Here is a 19,569-nt window from a genome sequence, read left to right on the forward strand (position 1 = left end):
TCACATAATCAAACATTTGTAAATTGTGGTGCAATCAAACATCGCATTTCGAAGCCTGTCAAAGGCAATTCCGATTATGCAAAGGGGCACTGGTCATTGGGGCCTTCCCCTCGCCTTTTGGCCTATTGGCAAGTGCCGAATGACAAAAATGTACCAAATGAGAGTAAAAGTCTGAAGATGTCATCGTTTTTAAATTCTTTGCATTTTCTATGTGCTATTTACAGAAAAAAATGTATAATATAATTAAAAGATAAAAATTTACAAATAAGAAAATAATGAAGGCAAAATCAAATACTAGTAAAAAAATTTACCAAGGGAAAAATTGACCGTAGTCGCCCGCACCGTTGCAATAGAGCAACGTAACTAGAGATGTCAAGTGGGCCGGCCCAGGCCCATAACTGAGGCGGGCCGGGCCTGGGTTTTGGTATGCAGAATGAGCCCAGCCCAGGCCCAGGCCCAGCGGCTGGGCTGGGCCGGGCCAAGGTCAATTATTTTTCCTAACCAAAGAGATTGGCACTATATGTAAAAAATAAAAGGAATGACATAATATAATTTCATATCCAAAATTAACAAATATGTGTATTCACACGCATGTAATATATACACACATAAATGTTACTCTTATTTAATTTAGATAAATCAATTAACAACTAATATTCATAATTATGCAAATCATTTAGTGATAAAAATCTATAATCATGCAAATGAAATGTAATCATGGAATTCAAATTTGTTACTATAATTATGGAATTCAAATGCAAGTCAAATCAATGAACAATATAACAATTAACAATTTGTTACTATAATTATGGAGTATAAGTTTGGATTTAGGTTGAGAAATTAAATTAATAGATTATCTGTTTGCATAATATCATTAACAAAATCTATGAGTATGTTTAAAATATACAAATATAAAATAATCATGCATTTACTATTAAATTACTAGAAAACATATATAGGATATAATTCATACTTATATACATATATACCGAAGGCTGCCTTCTAAGGCTTAATTATAGGGTATACTATTTTTAAAGAGAAAATTAGTTACTAATTAATCATTATAATTATGGAAATCAAATTTGTTATAAGTTTTGATTTAGATTGATGAACTCAATTTGTCTTATGGAGTAACAAATAATAATATGTATTATATGCATAAAATGGATCTATTCAAAGTATTATGAAGTATATAGGACATATATCAGATTCTGCTGGGCCTGGGCCGGTCCTGGATTTGTAAAAAGGTCCAATTGTAGCTCAGTTAACATACTCAGCCCAATCCAAGCCCGCTCCATTTCATTGGTGGGCTGGGCCTGAGCTGGCCCGGCCCATTTGTCATCTCTACACGTAACATCGTCCAGCCCGGGGCTGCGCTTCAATAGGGCCCAATTCAGTAAATCACGCCTAGCTCTCCTTGTAAGTAAGATTTATGCATCACTTGAAACTTGAAGAAAAGGATTCTTTAGAAACACTCCACCCTTTTGATTTAGATATGCAAACTTATTTAGTTATTTTGGTTTGTTTAGTAATTGAATTTTTTATTAATTATAGGAAGTTGCAATCAACAAGATTCAAAATAATACGTCTCATTAAAAAATGATAGTAATAAAGATCTCGAATTCGAGTTAACTAGTAGTATGACACAATCTTTAAAATTTGGATTAATTTACCTATAAAATTTTTTGGTATATTTATATACATGTATATCTAGGTGGTGGCGTTAAAGGGCATGAAAGCCAAGAACATGAGGAGGCCGAGAATGAAGATGGGCAGCAGCAGCAGAAGAAGAAACGGCGGCGGCGGAAGCGGCGGAAGCAGCAGCGGCAGAATCAGCAGCGACACCGTGAGGCAAGCCAGCAGCAGCACCGACTCCAGCGTGAAATATTGCCAGATTTTACCTCCATACCCCTGCGAAATTCCATCTTTGCCCCTCACCTTCTTCTTCTTCGAGTAATCATATTCCACATTCATCACCAAACTCGATCGCCTTCGCTCCGCACCGCTCATTTCACTAAAAATCCAATCTTTCCTCGCCCCAGCTGCACCAATTACGAAGAAATGGATCAATTTTTTCAATTTTTGGAGAGAGAGAGGAATAGGAAAATTGTTGTTGTGTTTTTTTTGACGACAGAAAACAAGAACCAATTTTGATTGGAACAATGTATATGTCTTGTTTCCTTTTTAGGGCTCAATTATAAAGAGGATTTGAAATGGGTTTTTAAGGATGTTTTATCAACCATATAGATGAAGAAAATGACTGAGTTCAATGAATGAGCAGTGAAATCAATAATAAGAATTTGAAAATCTCTTTTTCAATTAATTTCTAGGTTCTTCTCCCCTGGCCCCTTTGTTCGGTGTGACTATTACTACTAGTAAGAATGAAATGTTAGGGCATGCGCAAGCCACCACTTATTGGACATACCCAATTTTGGCTTTGTCCATAAAAACTTGGCCACCATAATAGTGGCCCTCCAGGTCATCATTTTTTTTATATTTGAGCAATTAAAATTATTTTCATACATTTTTGTTATATTTTAATATTACTAGAATAAAAATTATTTACCTATAATAATTAAAAAATGCTTACTTTAAAAATTAAAAATTGAAACCAAATTTTCGTCGTAATATATATAGGGTAAAATTATACAACGAATTTTTTTTAAATACAATTAAAAAAATGATGTACACCGTCCGCCTACTTGGTGTCGTCATCTCCACCTTGCATTTTGTAAACTTTGAAAATGGTAGATATTGAAATTAGGATTTAGAATTGGAGAAAGATAAAAAAAATGGGAGGAATATAGTATTTATAAAAACAATTTTCGAAAAAAAAAAAATCTGACCAAGGGCCGCAGGCGGCTCAGTAGTGGGGGGCCGAGCCCTGCCCAACTCCGGGCCAAGGGCCACGGCCCTCCCACTGTGGATACTCTTAGAAAAATACAACAAAAGAAATGTAAAATTTACATTATTTGCTAATCCAGTTGGATAATAAAAATATACTCCTATGATGTATGTACAGATTACATATCACTGATTATCACACATACCACATGATTTAAATTGTGGCTTTGTGCCTTAAAATTGTCGGCAAATCTTTGGAACTTTTTGCTTTCCTTGCTTGAGAAACTTCGTTATAGTAATTGATTTGATTTAAAATTGAAATCCATTTCAATAAGTCGGTTGCTTGGTTTTAAATTGAGATTAAAACTTGTAAACTTGTATTTGTCCAGAGTCAAAGACCTCATTGCCTTGGCTAAATAGAATCCGACCCTAAAAAGAAATTATTAACAACATAATTAAGCTACCAAATTGATCACATATACGAAATCTTCGATTCAGTGTTATGTTTATGTGTCAAACATTTAATATTATGGGTTCATAATGATTTATAATCATTTTCTGAACATGTAAAAACTATGTCTAACAAGCGTAAAATATCTTGAAATTCACGTTGTCACATTAGATTAACATCCAAATTTCTATTATAGGATCAGAATTTTATTTCTTTTCTTATACTGTAAGAATGACGCTGAATTTCCAAAAATTTTCACATGCAAATTCACATGATCTTAATAAAATTAATTAAAAAAAACACGTGCCGGAGACTTTTACAAGAACGAATCTGTATCTGCATATTTCTCTGTTCATGCACTTAAACCAATTTTTTATTGCAACCCAAATTTGAATTAACACATGCACAAAACCCCTTTCAAAACCGACCCAATTCATAAATGGCTGCAAGAAAAGAGGTTTCAAATTGGGAAAAAATTCAACAAGCACGCATATACGCCGTTGACCGCTACTGCCCTTTCATGAAAGTCAACGTTAGTCCACCCAAATGATACTAGTACGGAGTAGTACTAAAAGGAAGACAACTAAGCGGTGGCGGACGCAGAATTTTGGGGCGGGTTTTGATGTATTTTTCCATGTAGACATCGCTAGAAGCAATTACAACATTAATGATAGAAGATACGAGCAAGAGACGAATAATGAAAAAAAAAAATTAAAGGCTAAATGATACTATAAACTAGAGATCTATATTACGATTAACTATTATTAAAAGTTTGACGAAAGAGTACTCTCATAACTGCTATTTTTAACACTATTCCTCGACAAATAAGCTCTGTAACACAATATCTTATAACTCGAAAATCTTATAAAATCTTTTCATAATTTTTTATGCATCTATATTCTTAGAATTATGCAGCTTTCTATGATAAAAAAACTAAATTTAATGATATAGTTTGAGAATCTCATAACAAACCTTAAACCTATGCATATTCTTATATTCCATTAATCAAAACCAAGCAAACCAATCAAAATACTATGACATGGCGAGTTCTTTTAAGTTTTAACCGGATCAGAACCGTTGATAATCACTCCAATCATAGTAAAACAGAATCAAAGTCAGTTTATTTCACCCCACTAAGGATATCGATTTATCATACGATAATATCATTAAACATAATTAAAGATAAGTTTACAAACGATAAGTCAACATTTTGAACAAGAAAACTTCCACACACAATCTTTGCTGAGCTTCAACTCCTCAATTGCCATCTCCTCATTTTCATTCCTGGAAACCAAAAATGAAGTAAATCAGTCCACGATCTCGAATGTATTCTAGGCCCAACACGTTTGTGGGCCTTCGTACACGTATTTTAGGCCCACCACGTTTCCTATTGTTACTATGATCACTGTCGCCTATTTTTCCAATATATAGATATGCATCGTATCGAACTAGGTAAACAATTGATGTGTTTATTCGTTTATGTTTGTGATCACTTTATTTCCTAACAGGGTAGAAGGGTTCCTAGATAACTCCACATTGTTCAAAACACACAGCAAATACAAGTATTATGAGTGATGAATATCAGCTAAGAAAATAATCTAAATCAGCACAACATTATAAGCATACCTCATCATCATCATCATCGCCTCCATCTTCCTTGTTCTTCTTGAGACGAGTTTCGCCACCCTCCTTAGTAATCGGAAGCTTCATAGGCCCAAAAGGCGTGTCCACATTGATGTTTCCTTTTATGGCGTAGCCTGTCCCCCTTCCTCGTATCATATCCCAAAGGGCAGAGCCACAGTCCTTGGGCCTAAACGTGATGGGAACATCAATGAAGCCCGTCCCCTTCTTCTCGATATTAGTAGGCTTGTTGAGATCAGCGCTGCCAATGCTCACATCGCATAGCCAAATCTCAAAGTCAATATCATTAAGGCATAGGTCGAAGTCGTTCTGGTTTCCCAGCTTCAAATGAAGCGTGGCACTGGTTTCTTCGAAAGAGAATTTATCGAAATTAATCTTGTCGAGATCAATCTCTGGTTTGTAAGGAATGGGGATCTCCCCGGTCTTCTCGAGGGGAAAAGTAAGCCTGCCAAACACAGGCACATCCACAATGAGGTCGACCTTAACTCTGTAAGGAATCACACTCCCGGGTTGGATATCATCGTACGTACTCTTGATATCATCGTATATAAGACAAAGTGGCAGCTTGACAGTCTCGGAGCCATGTGCGTGGATTGTCCCCGCATCGGGAATCAACCCAGAGACCAGCTTCCTCCCATCGCTCTCGACCAAATAGTTTATGTCGATGAGGGGGATTGGAACAGGATTCGGGTTCGTGACTAGGACATCCACAACTATCTCGGCCTTCTCCATACTGATATGAGGGATGTGGATCTCAGTAACATCTGCAGTTGGCTTCCCAAATCCGATTGTTCCCTCAATTTTCTCACCAATGTCGTGGATGAAACCTTTAACCTTGTCCAAAAAGCCACCCTTCTCCTCATCTTTATTCTCTTCTTTCTCCCCTCTGTCCTTCACTTCCCTTTCGGCCACATCTGACTTATCGTAAGACGACATATCTATCGAGTAACAAGTTACAAAAGATGCAGATATCATACAGCGGACATAGATGACTCAGATGCAAACAAACACACAAGCAACTAACCCCATAAAACCACATATCACAACTAATGAAAAAGTAGAATTTCAGATAATTGACTTGAAAAGGACGGGACCACATTAACGATCAAGAAAGTCGAATGATTCTTATTGCAGATTCCTAAGCATCAAATCAGAGGAACAGATTGTTAACTTGGCATACAGAATACTGAGAATCCTAACACAAAGTTCAGTTTCAAAAAGGATTCTAACCACGTATGCCATTACCGGACTTCGAGGTTCAAACTTCAAAGACAAAAACTTGTGTACATCCACCCAAATTAGGGTCACCAATTGCCATTTAGCTATGGTTTATTCATCACAATTAAGATTTCATTACACAATTACACTTCAATATGGAAATGGACTGAATCAAGATAACAAGATTCATACATGAAATGCATCTTTGCTAAACACTAGCAAACCTCTGATAGAATCTCATTTTAACAGAAAACAGAGAAGAAAATAACTGCAGAGCTCATTCATCAAGATTCAGAAAAAATGGATCAAGGTCAAAGGGTACTGAAATCACCAAAAAGATCATATCTTTGCCCATTTAAATCAAGACCCACAATTTTCACAGTTCATAAGCCTAATTTTGACAGATCTAGAACCCAAAATCAGGACCATAAAATCTAATTTGTTATGAAAAGAAATGATCTGTTTGTCTCCATAAACACAAAACATGGAGTGACTAAAATCAAGATCAAGATAGATCTATATCAATACATCACCAACAAACAAAAAAAGATCTGCTGATTCCACACCCAAATCATGAAAAGAAAACTGCAACAGCTCATGACCACATATACAATCTGATATCACCCCACAACAACAACTACAAAAAAAAAAGAAAGAAAAGAAAGATAAGGAGAGGATCAATTTTACCTGCAAAGTGAAGTGAGCAAGTAATGTCCAAGAACGAGATCTTTCTTGATAAAATCTCGTTAGTTTATAAGTGTAATATTTATGACCCAATGTAATGATTATAATACAGGAGAGAGGATTGGCTTTTAATGTACACGTGGATCTTTACTTGGTTTCGTCAATGGATATAGAAAACGAAAAATGGAGTGACTAAGTTAATTTATTTTGCCGACATTACAAAAATGAGAGAGACCTTACAATTGTCAATTGATGATTCATTGCATATATTATTAGGAGGTTCATAAACTAATTCTGGAAATATTATTTGAGCGTCTTAATATAAGAGAAGACAATTGGATGAATGAGATTATGCCACGTGGCATTGAATAATTTTGATAATATAGAAATGATAGATTTAATCACAGATTTTCAATTTTATTTATGTTAATTTTTCTATAAAAATATTAAATTACATATTATAAATTTATATTTTACCACTTCGCAAGATGTGTGTTATGGAATTGTGATATATTCCTATTGTCGAACTGCCAAATCAACACGCTGAGAATAATTTAATTAATTTGTATATCTAAAAATGAATATAAATAATCCGTATTGTGTAAAAATATTTAAAAATAAACTGAAAAATGAGAATTCGACGATTTCGTCGAAACTAGTTCAACACTGATTGTAATCGTCTTTTATATTTGAAGATGCCCATATTTCATTTCATTGATATAACTAGCCCATTCATTTGATGAGGCCCAACAGATATAGGTTTAATTTCTAGGGTTTCCTAATAAAAAAGCCCCAATCCCCAATCGGCGTCACAGAGAGAGAGAGAGAGGTCGACAATGGTGACATACAGGGTATGTGTGAATTAGTTTTGATCACTGTGGCGTTGCTCATATTTCCCATTTCAACGTGATTTTTGAAATGACTTGTTTGTGTGCAGTTTCATCAGTACCAGGTGGTGGGGAGGGCGCTGCCCACCGAGACGGAGGAGCACCCTAAGATATTCCGCATGAAGCTTTGGGCCACCAATGAGGTTCGCGCCAAGTCCAAGTTCTGGTATAACTATTCTTTCCCGCTCGAATTCTGTTGTTTTTCAGATTACTTGTCATAGCTCTTGCCCCAATGCTTTATCATCTTATTGATTTTGCGTATATTTTGTTTCGACCTGCATTTTGATCCCAAAATACTTACTTAGCTCCTTTAAAATTTTTACTTTTTGATACTCCAATTGTATATCAATGTGTATCTCATATATTCAGCTTCACTGCATACGAAGACTTGAATTTGATTGATTTATGGGAAAATTAGCTTTGCCACTACATATTGCTTCTTTTTGAATTAGTTGAAACCTATAAGCTTTACTGCATTAGTAGACTGGTAAATCTGATGCATGTGAAAATTAGCTTTGCCGATACGATTTGCTCCTTTTGAATTCTTTGAAATGTCTATAGGCTATTTAGCTAAATGCTTATATAGTAATGGTTAATATATGTAGGTATTTCTTGAGAAAGCTTAAGAAGGTGAAGAAGAGCAATGGTCAGGTTCTTGCCATCAATGAGGTATACATCCTACTTTCTTTATTCATCAACCATTATCGATAGAGCCCTTTACATGAGTTTTTTGCTTCTTTTCTAAGATTTAAAACCGTAGATATAACTTTGCTGTGATTTTATTGTTTATAGATGACATAAACACATTTAATGACACATATAATCCTAGCACTATATTGTTGCTGTATATTGATGCTAATATACATTTTTGTCTTAATTGAAAGAGCATCAAAAGTGTCATAGTTTTCTGCTCCTACTTTTGATAGTTTTGTAATATAATCTGTGTGTTTTACATTTGGTTGCAGATATTTGAGAAGAATCCAACGACAATCAAGAACTATGGGATCTGGCTGCGGTACCAAAGTAGAACCGGCTACCACAACATGTACAAGGAGTATCGTGATACGACCTTGAATGGTGGCGTTGAGCAGATGTACACTGAGATGGCTTCTCGTCACAGGGTGCGCAGTCATTGCATCCAGATCATCAAGACAGCCACTGTCCCGGCAAAGCTTTGCAAGAGGGAGAGCACCAAGCAGTTCCATGATTCCAAGATCAAATTTCCATTGGTGTACAAGGTGGTGAGGCCACCGAGCAGGAAGCTCAAAACCACTTACAAAGCAACCAGGCCAAACTTATTTATGTAAGCTTTCCCGGGTTGAACATTGCCCAGGTTATGCTATTTTTACGACCAAGAATATCAATTTGATATGATTTTTGTCAGTTGTAGTATCGTTATCATCTTTATTTTTGCTGAGTGAAGTTGTTTTTGATTAGATTTTCCTAAAAGTGTTCTTATTTTGTGTTTGTTTCAAGTTGAAACCAATGTTCTCATGTTTGCTATGTTATTTGATTTGAACAAATAAAAAAGGCCTGACAAATTTTTCAAAGGAAATGATATTTCTAAAAGTCGTTAAAATCTCCATTCGTAGAGACACCTTTGATTACCATGTCACATGATAGTAGAAATTATGTAAAGATGTATCCAAGCTTGACTTTGTTATAAATAAAAAATTAATGATTATTTCATATATAATCCAAAAATAAATAAGCTTCTAAAGTATAGTTCCATCTGGGATCACAGCACTTCTTATAACCACAATTATTCCTCCTGAAATTATGTAGCCATTTGCTTCCCTGTTTCCTTCCTGCACATTGTCCTTATTCATAATCTGCAGCAAAATCATGCATACTTTTCTCAGTGTTTTGTTTGAATAATTGAGTCATGATATAGAGGTGATGGAAATAATCCAAATCGAATAATCGAATTCGGTTTGGTTAAAAAATATTATTTCAAAATTTGATTGGGTTCGATTTAGTACTTTCAAAACCAAAATTGAAATGCTCACCCCTAACATAGATCATCGATCTTGCAACGTACCATGACATTTTTCCCGATTCTTGCATGTTTATCGATGATCGCCTTCCTTATGTGTGAGCCATCCCCAATGCCAATAGGAATGCCTATGGCTTCACCATCACTCATTCCATTCTGCATATTTCCATTCTCTTAATTAGGACTGATTTTGAATCCTTTTAGTACAATAGTTAGATCATACAAATGCTTAAGTAGTTTGCTTACATGATCATATGTATCAGACCCCATGATAACTGAATCCTCAACCACAGCATTGTCCCCTATCCTTGTTCTTATGCCTACCACAGTGCCTTTGATCCTGCATTTCTGTGTTCGACACACAGGAAACGTCACACATACATCAAATCAATGAAAAACAATATCCAAGAATGAGACAAACTTTTGATATGTTTGCTTACACTAAGAATGCAACCATCTCCGATGATGGAATCCGTGATGACTGCATCCCTTACAAGAGTTGGAGGTAGATGGCGTGGCAGCGTGTAGAGAGGCGAGTCTCTATCGTAGAAGCTGCTATCATAGTAAAAAATATGAATGTGCGTTTAGACAAGCATTTCTTTTCAAAATTTACTAGTTGGAGATGCCTACTTATACATTGCGTTTGCCCTTCTAATGGTTTCCATATTCGCTCGATAATATGCCTCTATGCTTCTCATATCCTCCCAGTAACCCTCAAACAGATAGCCATTGATCTACAAAGTGGGAAAATGCAAAAAAAAGGATTCAGGATTTTAATGGGGACAATAAAGAGATGGCTTAGTTACCTTCATTCCAAGGGAGATTGCACCGGGGATTACTTGGCTTTTCAAGTCATTCACATTTGGGAAAGCCTCTGTCAGCAACATTCTCATCACATCTCTGTTTATGACATAGATTCCCATGCTCGGAAACTCATCACCATCGTGCTTATTCGTCTGAAAATGATGGTTGGAAATCTCTTCATTCTCTCTGAACTCAAGGACTTCATTTTGAGAATCGAGTTTGAAAATCCCAAATCCAAGATCCTCATTCTTGGTTGTGCTAAACAAAGAGACAGTTATGTGTGCCTTGCTTCTCCGGTGGGCGTCTATGAGTTTCTGATAGTCCATTCTGTAGAGATGGTGGCCAGGAAGAATCAAGAACTCGTCGACAGGATACTCCTCAAGAACCCACAGACACCTCCTAATTGCATCTGCTGTTCCCTAAGCACATACAAATGCATAAGAATTAAGGCCTTTTTATGCGCTTTTTAGTATTTTCAGAAATGTGATGAATACCTGAAACCAGCCATTGTCATCTGGGCTCTGATACGCTGCAATGACCTCCACGAATCCATCCTTTGAGAGACGCGCGCCAGAGTAGGCCCGTGCAATGTGGGAGTTGAGAGAAGTCGAGTTAAACTGCGTGAGAGCGTAGATTTTGGTTATGTTGCTGTTGATGCAGTTGCTCAACACAGCATCAACCAGCCTGTAGTTCCCAGCTATAGGGACTGCAGCCTCCGATCTCCTCTTTGTCAGCGGGTAGAGTCTCGACTGCGGTGACTGGTCTCCAAACACAATTGCTGCAACACTCTGATCACACTAATAAACACTTCACATTCTTGAAATCAAGAGGAACAAAAATCTAATATTTTTTTTCATACTAATTAACTATCCTCAGCACCTGGCTTGCTGGTGGGAAAAGGGAGTTCAAGCAGTCCGGATTCTGCGAGCTCTTGACCAATAAACTCGAAGGAGACGTAGCGCCAGTCTTGGGAAGGATGCACCATGAAGAGAGCACAGGCATTATACTAACAAATGTGAACTGTTTGGTTTCCTAAGGAAATGTGTATATTTTTGGTTATTTTCATTGTGTGGAGAGAATGATTTAATGAGGAAGATAGGAAGGGAATATTTAGGTTTCTTCTTCTTCATAGACACAAGATTAGATCTTGTCCCTGACCAGCTTGTTGCTGCTGCTCTTCAAATAGTATTTATCTATGTACATATAACTCTTCTTTGTGATACTTTTGGCCTAAGCTTCTCTTCACTTTTTTGTGTCTTTATTCCATCATGTGAGATGCTTGCTGCTCCATGAAACCTTGTTTATTTCTAAAAATACCATCTTAGCTTCTAGTTTTTGCCCTTAAAAGGCTTTATCACTCACTACTCATTCTTAGCACAAACCCATTTTATAATAAGAAAAGAAAATAGCACAAAAACAAGAAGAATGTATTATTATAATAATTATTGTTGTTGAAGGGGATACTTGATTTTATGTATTTTGGAAATGTTCTTGGCATTACTAATAAGAAATAGAAGCATATTTTTATCAATTATGTGTTTAGAGGGACAGAAAGGTGATATTTAAGTGATGTTTGGAAGCTGAGAATATAGTGAGCCTCAAGTTAGGTATTCTTCCTTGACTCTTTTATGTCAAGCCTTGAACTTTCAGGTCTCCAATAAATTAAATATAAAAGTATCAAATTTAAAAGTAGGGTGAGACATTTTATTATTTTAGGTTCTGATTTTTCAAAGAAACAAAAAAACTCTTGTAACAGAAGCCTGAAAGTTGAATGGTACAACACAACAAAGCCTTGGTGCAACCAGGAAAGCCCCCTCAGCACTTCAGATGATGCTCAAATAGAGATGCCATCTCAATCTGCCAATGAAGATAGATAAGAGATGAGAAAATTGCAAATACTACAATACAACGCACAAAGTTAAGCTACGGGTAAAACTGGAAATTTTTCTGAGAAGGAACAACAATCCTCATGGTGAAACCCTTCTGATTTTGCATGAATGATGACATGACTGGTAGCAGCCTCATGAAAATGGAATGCAAACTGTTACAATATGTGTGTGCTGTGCTGTTTACTACTACTTAAAATTGCAGCTTAATCTTTTAAATGCAATAGCTCGATGTTTTGGCATGAGAACTATATCTTATAAGAACAGCGAAGACAAGTTGATCTGATTTCAGTTAAGATAAAATCTGTACACGGGATTGTGTCATTTCCAACCCAAACAGACTCACTGAAGAAAACCAAGAAGTAACATGTATAATGAACTTACAGCTGTCAATGCCGTTTCAGAGCCCTTGTTTCCCGCCTTACCACCAGCTCGATTTAGAGCCTGCAACAAATGTGGTATAGTTTCAGATATCACTTGCTTTGACAATGCAAAAAAAGAGAATAGTTTTACATTTTCATGTACACAAAAAGTCTAAAGATAGCCTGCTCAAAAGCAAGATTAATAGCATACAACATCCTGAAATCTTTATCAACATAAACATGAATTGGATGAAAAAACACAGGATAAATCTAATAATTTACCTGGTCCATGTCATCGCACGTCAAAACCCCAAATATGCAAGGGACACCTGCAAGGGTCATAAAACATGATATTGTATTTAGGAACAAGAATAGTTTGAAAGTTCAAATTATTTTTTGGGCTAATCCTTTCTTTCATGTGATTTGAAGGAACCATTTGACAACAAGCTAGGTGAATTATTTGAACGAGTGAAAAGCCAAGCAGGGACTAGACTTACCTGAACTTAGACCAGCAGACAATACTCCAGAAGCAGCAGAATTTGCAACAGCATCATAGTGGGACGTATCACCTCTAATCTACAGACGAACACGGTAAATAAAATTCTTTAGTACTAGTGCGCGCATTATTGACACAAAAAGGTGTTTAAAATTTGATAGCATGTGAAGAAAAAAATCTCACCACAGCCCCAATACACAAGACGGCTTGATACTTTCTTGATTTTCCGAGCTTCTCAGCAACTAGGCCGATTTCAAAGCTACCAGGAACCCATACAACCTAGTGCAAGATAATCAAAAGAATGCATTCTTTAGCATGCAAGTTTCTCATTGCAAAAAAAGGTGACGATTTATATAAGCAGTTTAAATAAAACAAAAAGGTACAGAACAAGACCAATCTTATACTCTAGATTCTCCCTTTTTTGCTTCAGGTTTATCCACTCACATTTCCTACTTTTTTAATGTCAATGTATGCACTTACATATAGGGATTGGGAGACACACCATAACTTGCAAATAGTCAAATACACAGTTCATATTCCAACGGACTAGCAGCTTTAAGTATTTTCACCACTTTGCAATCAGTTCGCTCTGGAAGAAGTCGAGCATTCTATATTGTTTAAATGCAATCAGCCAGGAATAAATTCGTCGAGTCATACTCATAAGCTACGCTTGACAGCTTGAGTAACAAGGCAGTCAAACAAATATTTGACCTCAAACAGTCTAAGATGTTATATTGGCAAGCAAGCAGCTACCTCAATGAGCATACAAAACATAAAATGAAATTGCAAAAGCTATAGTGAAGCTAGATTACTAACATCAATATCTTCCTCTTTAACCGAGTATCTCTTGAAAGTATCCAATGCTCCCTCCAAAAGTGGCCTGGTGACGATCTCATTGAAGCGCGCCACCACCTTTATACCCAAATAAACCATCATTGTTACAGAGAGAACACAATCCCCAAATTGACAACCAAAAAAGCTACATTGATTTTGAGAAAAGACAGTAGCACCAATAGTTCATAAATATATGTTTTTTTGGATGAATCAGCAACATAAACTAAGAATTACACTGCTTAATCAATAGACAGAGTATAAAAACTCCAAATTTACACATACGATAGCAAAACGGAGCCCCTCGGCTGAGGTAAGCGAGCCGGTCAAATGTCGAACAGCTGAAGTCTGAGAGAATGATTCTCCGTTTCCAGCTTTCACACCCCATAATCCCAAACCTGTAAATGATAAAAAATAGCCAGAATTAAGAAAAGAAAGTATCATTCAGCACTTCTAAATCACAAATAAACTCATAGGAAATCGAATCGAACATTAATTCGAGTCCATATAAAATGAAAAAAAGGGGGGAAAATAGAAAGAAACCTTTGTGTAGATTGATTTGTTTATCGTTGTTGTTAAAGGAAATGCAGCGGCAGCGGAAGGGTGAAGACTGTACTTGACTGCGGAGCGAATTTGGAGAGAAGAGAGATGAATTTGCAGCAAATGAAGCCATGAATTGCAAATGCGATCAATTAGGTTTACTGAGAAGCACTGTCCCCTCCCCTGTTTCCTCTCTCTTTCAATGGATTGAAAATAAATAAAATAGTAGTATATCTTTTATTTATTTATTTATTTATTTCTTTCATGGAGAAGAAGACAAAGAATATTTATTATGAACAGTTTTATTAATATTTGTACATTTGATTTTTCTACAAATTGTTAAACTGTAACATTAACTCTACCTGCCTCCATCCGTCGTTCCACCGTTCGCGGTCTAAGAGCACTCCTAATGGTGTCGGCTAAAAGTCGGCGTTTTTCGCCGTCTATCGCCGACCTCACCAATGGAAGAGGTCGGCGATAATTCGACGATTTTTCCTCCCGTTTTATCGTCAACCGGCGAAAAATCGCCTGATTATCGCCGAATTATCGCCGACCACTGTGGGCGATAATTCGGCGATAAATATATTTTTTGTTTTTTTTTTAAATTTCCCCCCTATAAATACATACCTTCTCTTCATTCTCTTCCATTCCTGTACTATTTTTTTTTATTAATTTTCGTCGTTGTAATGTTTACCCGTGTTTAACACAACGGACTTTATTACTATTATTTGTTTTGTCTTATAAATTAAATTAGCTAGCTTTATTATATACAAAAATAAAATAATTAAATTAGTGATGATGTAAAAATGAAATGTTGAGTTAGGGAGAAATAAGAGAAAAATAAGGGAGAAACCATTGGAACAGTTGGCTAAAAGTTGGCTAAAAATTGGGGATAAATTATGGTGCTGATGTGGCGCTGATGTAGCAGGAGTTAGGGAGAAATAAGGGAGGTTTTAGGGAAACTGTTGGGAATGCTCTAACTCGGCACACGACTTGTCCTTCAAGACTGTGGACTAAGTTTATAATTGGATGCTTATCACCACCAAAAAGCCATTTCTAGAGAGAAAATGAAATGAGAATAGCCTTATAAAATGAAATAAACACTGACGGTTGCCGCTCGGCGGGCGCGCAATAGGCGCTGAGCGACTCCCGAGCGCCCTCGGACCTGCCCTTCCCGTCGGCTATCGTCGAGCGTACGCGCGCAATAGATGCCGTCGGGGGCGCCGTCCGCATGGCGGCGGGACGACACCTCTATTCTGAATGCTCTAAAAGAAATATACGTAGCTCAGTAACATTGACCGAGTGAGACTCGAATCTAAATGATTAGTATGAACAGTGGTCGAGAGTGGCAGATGCATGATTCCCATTAGGAGTCTCGGTCACTTTTGCGCACTCATTTTTTGAAAATGATGCTACCTCCGTCCACCAAAATTTGTCCCATTTTTTCATTTTCGTCCGTCCCCCAAAATTTGTCTCATTTCACTTTTACCATTTTTGGTTGTGGACCCCATCTTCCACTAACTCATTCATACTCACATTTTATTATAAAACTAATATATAAAAGTAGGACCCACAATCCACTAACTTTTTCAACTCACTTTCCATTACATTTCTTAAAATTCGTGCCGGGTCAAAGTGAGACAAATTTTGGTGGACGGAGGTAGTAATAAATAGTTAAAGTGGAGAAATGGTTAAGTAAGAAAACGAATAATATTGACAAGTGTCTTTTTTTTCATTTTTTTTTCCCGTGCTTTACCATTTCTCCACTATAACTATTTATTAGTATAATTTTTATAAAACGAGTGCACAAAAGTGACCAGGACTTCTAACTGCGGACAGATGGAGTATTATTTTTAAAATTATAAAACATAACTTCAAAATTAAATTTATCAATATTGTATGATAGATATGCATATATATGAGGGTAAAGAATTACTATGATTTACTCTTAAATTATAAAAATCATTAGTAGTGTGACAAAATAAACTATGAGAATCGAACAAATAAAATAACACTCCAGTGCAATTACATTTTACAATTATATATATAAATTAATTGAGATGATGTCATTACAGAATTGTTCGTATTTCACATACTTGGCAAAATTGATAAGGAAATAATGGCCGTACATTAAGTCATTTTTTACTACAATATGGGCCGTAGCAGCTTTTTCGATTGAATATAAAGTAATCACTAATATATTTGTTCACCTCTAACATTTATTAGGATAGTTGGTTGAAAAATAAAATTAGTGATAGTAATATAACTTGGAAGACAAAATAATGAAGTAAATATAGTTGTAAATTATTTCCAATTCAAAATTAATTAAGATATGATTTTTTTTGGTGATATACTACTTTTTTTTTTGGTGATATACTACTTGCTATTATTTTATTATACAAAATTTATTTTATATAACAAATATTATTAAAATAATGGAATGGTCTTCCTTAGAAAAAAAAATAACAATTTTATTTAGCAAAGTGATGAATTCATTGTAGATATATCTTTGAAATCTAAAGATAAGAAGGATTAATAATTTATATTATACATTGATTTCTATTTTATTCATTATACATATTATATGCATAACATAGTTCTTGCATTCTCTTAACTAGAAATCAACCTAAATTGTAAACTTTGTGTATATACATGATAACATGAACATACAGTTAGCTAGGGCAAAGTAGAGTTGAGAATTTGCTAGAAGAAAAAATGCAAAAAGTAAGTCAATAACCTCATAATAATTAGTCCAAAATAGTTACTATAAAATACTCCCTCGGTCCAAAAAAATAGATCACTTTTGCCATTTTGGGACCATAAAAAATAGATCACTTTCTAAAAATAGAAAATTTATCTCTCATACTTTTCCCACTTTTTCTTCTCTCTCATACTTTACTCATTTTTTCTCCCTACCTCTCTTACTTTATCTACTTTTTCTCCTCATCTTTCTTATTTTACCAATTCTACATTAAAATCCGTGCCGAACAACAATAGATCTATTATTTATGGACGGAGGGAGTATTATAATTTGTCCAAGTTGATTGAACAGCTGTTATTACTTATTAGGGAAAGACTTTATCTTTACGCAAGAGGTGTGACAATAATTTATTGTAATTGGAGTAGTTTGACCAATGCATGCAATTTGCATCTTAAATCGTCAAAAAATGAGATATATGACCTTGTAACTATTGCAAGTAAGATAATTGAAGGATAAAATATGTGGGTTCTTGTTTAATTAACATTAATTCTGTCCGCGTTACAAAATATAAAAAATTAAATATAAATACTATACAATTTTAAACAGAAGAGATCCACGATGCATGACATAGATATTTAAGTCGTGCATTTAATTGCTTGTGAGTTTTTCTTCCAAATTATAGTATATTAAACTTCTTTAATTTATCAATCTTTTGCTTTGAGTTTTTATTCCAAACAACACTACTACTGGATAAATTCACTATATTTAAAGAGAGGGTCGAGTAAACTTCAATTTATTATTTACGTTTATGGTATGGGAAAATGTCAAATTAAACAAAACTTTTGGATAAATTTACTAAGTATATTTAAAGATGGGGTCGAGTAAACTTCAACTTGTTATTTACATTTATGATATGGGAAAATGTCAAGTTACATAATTGCTCCTATTTTTCATTGTCACTACTCACTAGTATATATAATATAGTAATGTCGTCAAAATTTTGTCTCAAAATTATGGTCCCCCACGTCTCATATAAACGTGTGTACATTAACGCGAAAATTTGACTGAAATATAAAATAAAATAAATAGTTTTATCTATCTTCGTCTCTTATTAGCGTACATTTCTTTAAGACATAAATTATAATAAAGCAGTGTTTAGTGAGTTAAGTGGATATAAAAATAAAATAAATGAATAAATAAAGAGAAATACAAATATGAAAAATTAAATGGATTAGTATTAGTACTATTTATTAAACGATAAGAGATGTCACAGTAAGGAAATATATGAAATATAGGATATGGATTGAGTATTTAATCGCGGCTGCTGCTTACACACATAATTAGCAAAACAATAATTATTGAAAACGCGAAGGATTTAGAGGCTCAAACAAGTAAACATTGAATTTTAATTTAATTTGTATGTTGTAGGATCTGGAAAATAAACTATATAGCTAAGCTAGGCGATGAAGATGATGATGACCAAACATATTCAGGTTTATGAAAAAATTAATCCAACTTGTATGTGTGATTGCTTTCAGTATTAATGCCTATATATTTGGAGATTATAGAACATAATAGTACTATTTTTCAATCCAATTTTAAATAATCCAATTCTAATTCAATTTGGTGATAAAAAAAATATTTCAAATTAATCTATACTATTTTTAGATGGATTAATTAATTTATGCGTGTGATCATTTTATTTTTCAAATAATATATCAATCTTATATATATATATATTTTAAAATTTATCTAATCATTCAAAGGATACGCTATTTAAGAAGAGAGTACCATATTAATGCTTCTTTACCCTGCTTTTGAATTTATCAACTCTAACAATCAATTTTATATGACATAAGTGACAATAAATTAAAAAAAGCAGACCTTAATTTGGTGCAATATAAGTACAAAGTTAAACTAAAGTATACAAAATGAAAAAAAATATGTGAAAAGATAAAATTGGTACATGGATATTGGACAAAAAAAGTGAACATGTGAATACCACTGGACCTAACCCAGTACATATTTTTATCTAATTTAGTCCCCTAAACTACGAACATATGAGTTCGTGGTCCAACATCATAAACAATATTAAATCATTTTTATTCCCACTATTTTATTCTTTTCGAATTTAATTTTTTGTCCCATCATGTTTTTATCTTAGAAGTAATTTTTTGCTCCTGGTTACATAGAATTTAAGTTGATTTTATATGTCATCAATAATTAAT

At 34.7% G+C, this 19,569-nt stretch overlaps 4 protein-coding genes across 11 annotated transcripts; 1 reads left to right on the forward strand and 3 right to left on the reverse strand.

The window, feature by feature from the left end:
• Positions 1-4,394: 4,394 nt before the first annotated feature.
• LOC125222416 lies at positions 4,395-6,996 on the reverse strand. 2 transcript variants are annotated; one of them, XM_048125008.1, is made up of 3 exons: positions 6,842-6,995; positions 4,922-5,874; positions 4,395-4,579 (listed from the first exon to the last, which is right to left on the reverse strand). In XM_048125008.1, the coding sequence occupies exons 2-3, from the start codon at positions 5,870-5,872 to the stop codon at positions 4,574-4,576; spliced, it is 957 nt and encodes a 318-aa protein (XP_047980965.1). In that variant the 5' UTR covers positions 5,873-5,874; positions 6,842-6,995; the 3' UTR covers positions 4,395-4,573. The 2 variants fall into 2 exon arrangements, with proteins under 2 accessions (XP_047980965.1, XP_047980964.1); XM_048125007.1 differs by having other exon boundaries at positions 4,504-5,874; positions 6,842-6,996.
• A 539-nt stretch (positions 6,997-7,535) lies between these two features.
• LOC125222350 (60S ribosomal protein L18a-like) lies at positions 7,536-9,161 on the forward strand. Its single transcript, XM_048124890.1, has 4 exons — positions 7,536-7,689; positions 7,776-7,891; positions 8,331-8,394; positions 8,691-9,161. The coding sequence occupies exons 1-4, from the start codon at positions 7,675-7,677 to the stop codon at positions 9,030-9,032; spliced, it is 537 nt and encodes a 178-aa protein (XP_047980847.1). The 5' UTR covers positions 7,536-7,674; the 3' UTR covers positions 9,033-9,161.
• A 204-nt stretch (positions 9,162-9,365) lies between these two features.
• Positions 9,366-12,087, reverse strand: LOC125222347 (inactive glucose-1-phosphate adenylyltransferase small subunit 2, chloroplastic). 7 transcript variants are annotated; one of them, XM_048124886.1, is made up of 8 exons: positions 11,405-12,087; positions 11,020-11,303; positions 10,528-10,944; positions 10,352-10,455; positions 10,162-10,276; positions 9,968-10,069; positions 9,767-9,877; positions 9,366-9,557 (listed from the first exon to the last, which is right to left on the reverse strand). In XM_048124886.1, exons 1-8 carry the CDS (start codon positions 11,508-11,510, stop codon positions 9,441-9,443), a joined length of 1,356 nt encoding a protein of 451 aa, XP_047980843.1. In that variant the 5' UTR covers positions 11,511-12,087; the 3' UTR covers positions 9,366-9,440. The 7 variants fall into 7 exon arrangements, with proteins under 7 accessions (XP_047980843.1, XP_047980841.1, XP_047980840.1 ...); XM_048124884.1 differs by having other exon boundaries at positions 10,162-10,273; positions 11,020-11,313; XM_048124883.1 differs by having other exon boundaries at positions 11,020-11,313.
• A 120-nt stretch (positions 12,088-12,207) lies between these two features.
• Positions 12,208-14,852, reverse strand: LOC125222349 (6,7-dimethyl-8-ribityllumazine synthase, chloroplastic). Its single transcript, XM_048124888.1, has 8 exons — positions 14,644-14,852; positions 14,386-14,498; positions 14,086-14,181; positions 13,453-13,548; positions 13,271-13,349; positions 13,056-13,102; positions 12,796-12,855; positions 12,208-12,382 (listed from the first exon to the last, which is right to left on the reverse strand). Exons 1-8 carry the CDS (start codon positions 14,771-14,773, stop codon positions 12,341-12,343), a joined length of 663 nt encoding a protein of 220 aa, XP_047980845.1. The 5' UTR covers positions 14,774-14,852; the 3' UTR covers positions 12,208-12,340.
• Positions 14,853-19,569: the final 4,717 nt, after the last annotated feature.

Source organism: Salvia hispanica, chromosome 4 (assembly GCF_023119035.1).
Source record: "Salvia hispanica cultivar TCC Black 2014 chromosome 4, UniMelb_Shisp_WGS_1.0, whole genome shotgun sequence".
Taxonomy (NCBI): domain Eukaryota; kingdom Viridiplantae; phylum Streptophyta; class Magnoliopsida; order Lamiales; family Lamiaceae; genus Salvia; species Salvia hispanica.

Excerpts from the sequence above, each read along its gene's own strand:
- LOC125222416 (XM_048125007.1), bottom strand. The coding sequence starts at position 5,872 with ATGTCGTCTTACGATAAGTCAGATGTGGCCGAAAGGGAAGTGAAGGAC.
- LOC125222347 (XM_048124881.1), bottom strand. The coding sequence starts at position 11,527 with ATGCCTGTGCTCTCTTCATGGTGCATCCTTCCCAAGACTGGCGCTACG. Across the intron at positions 11,323-11,404 it reads TTTTCCCACCAGCAAGCCAG|TGTGATCAGAGTGTTGCAGC; the intron begins GTGCTGAGGATA and ends AGTGTTTATTAG. Across the intron at positions 10,277-10,351 it reads AGGGCAAACGCAATGTATAA|CAGCTTCTACGATAGAGACT; the intron begins GTAGGCATCTCC and ends TTACTATGATAG.
- LOC125222349 (XM_048124888.1), bottom strand. The coding sequence starts at position 14,773 with ATGGCTTCATTTGCTGCAAATTCATCTCTCTTCTCTCCAAATTCGCTC. Across the intron at positions 13,549-14,085 it reads TTAAAGAGGAAGATATTGAT|GTTGTATGGGTTCCTGGTAG; the intron begins GTTAGTAATCTA and ends ATCTTGCACTAG. Across the intron at positions 13,350-13,452 it reads TCTTGTGTATTGGGGCTGTG|ATTAGAGGTGATACGTCCCA; the intron begins GTGAGATTTTTT and ends GTTCGTCTGTAG.
- LOC125222350 (XM_048124890.1), top strand. Across the intron at positions 7,892-8,330 it reads CGCGCCAAGTCCAAGTTCTG|GTATTTCTTGAGAAAGCTTA; the intron begins GTATAACTATTC and ends TAATATATGTAG. Across the intron at positions 8,395-8,690 it reads AGGTTCTTGCCATCAATGAG|ATATTTGAGAAGAATCCAAC; the intron begins GTATACATCCTA and ends ATTTGGTTGCAG.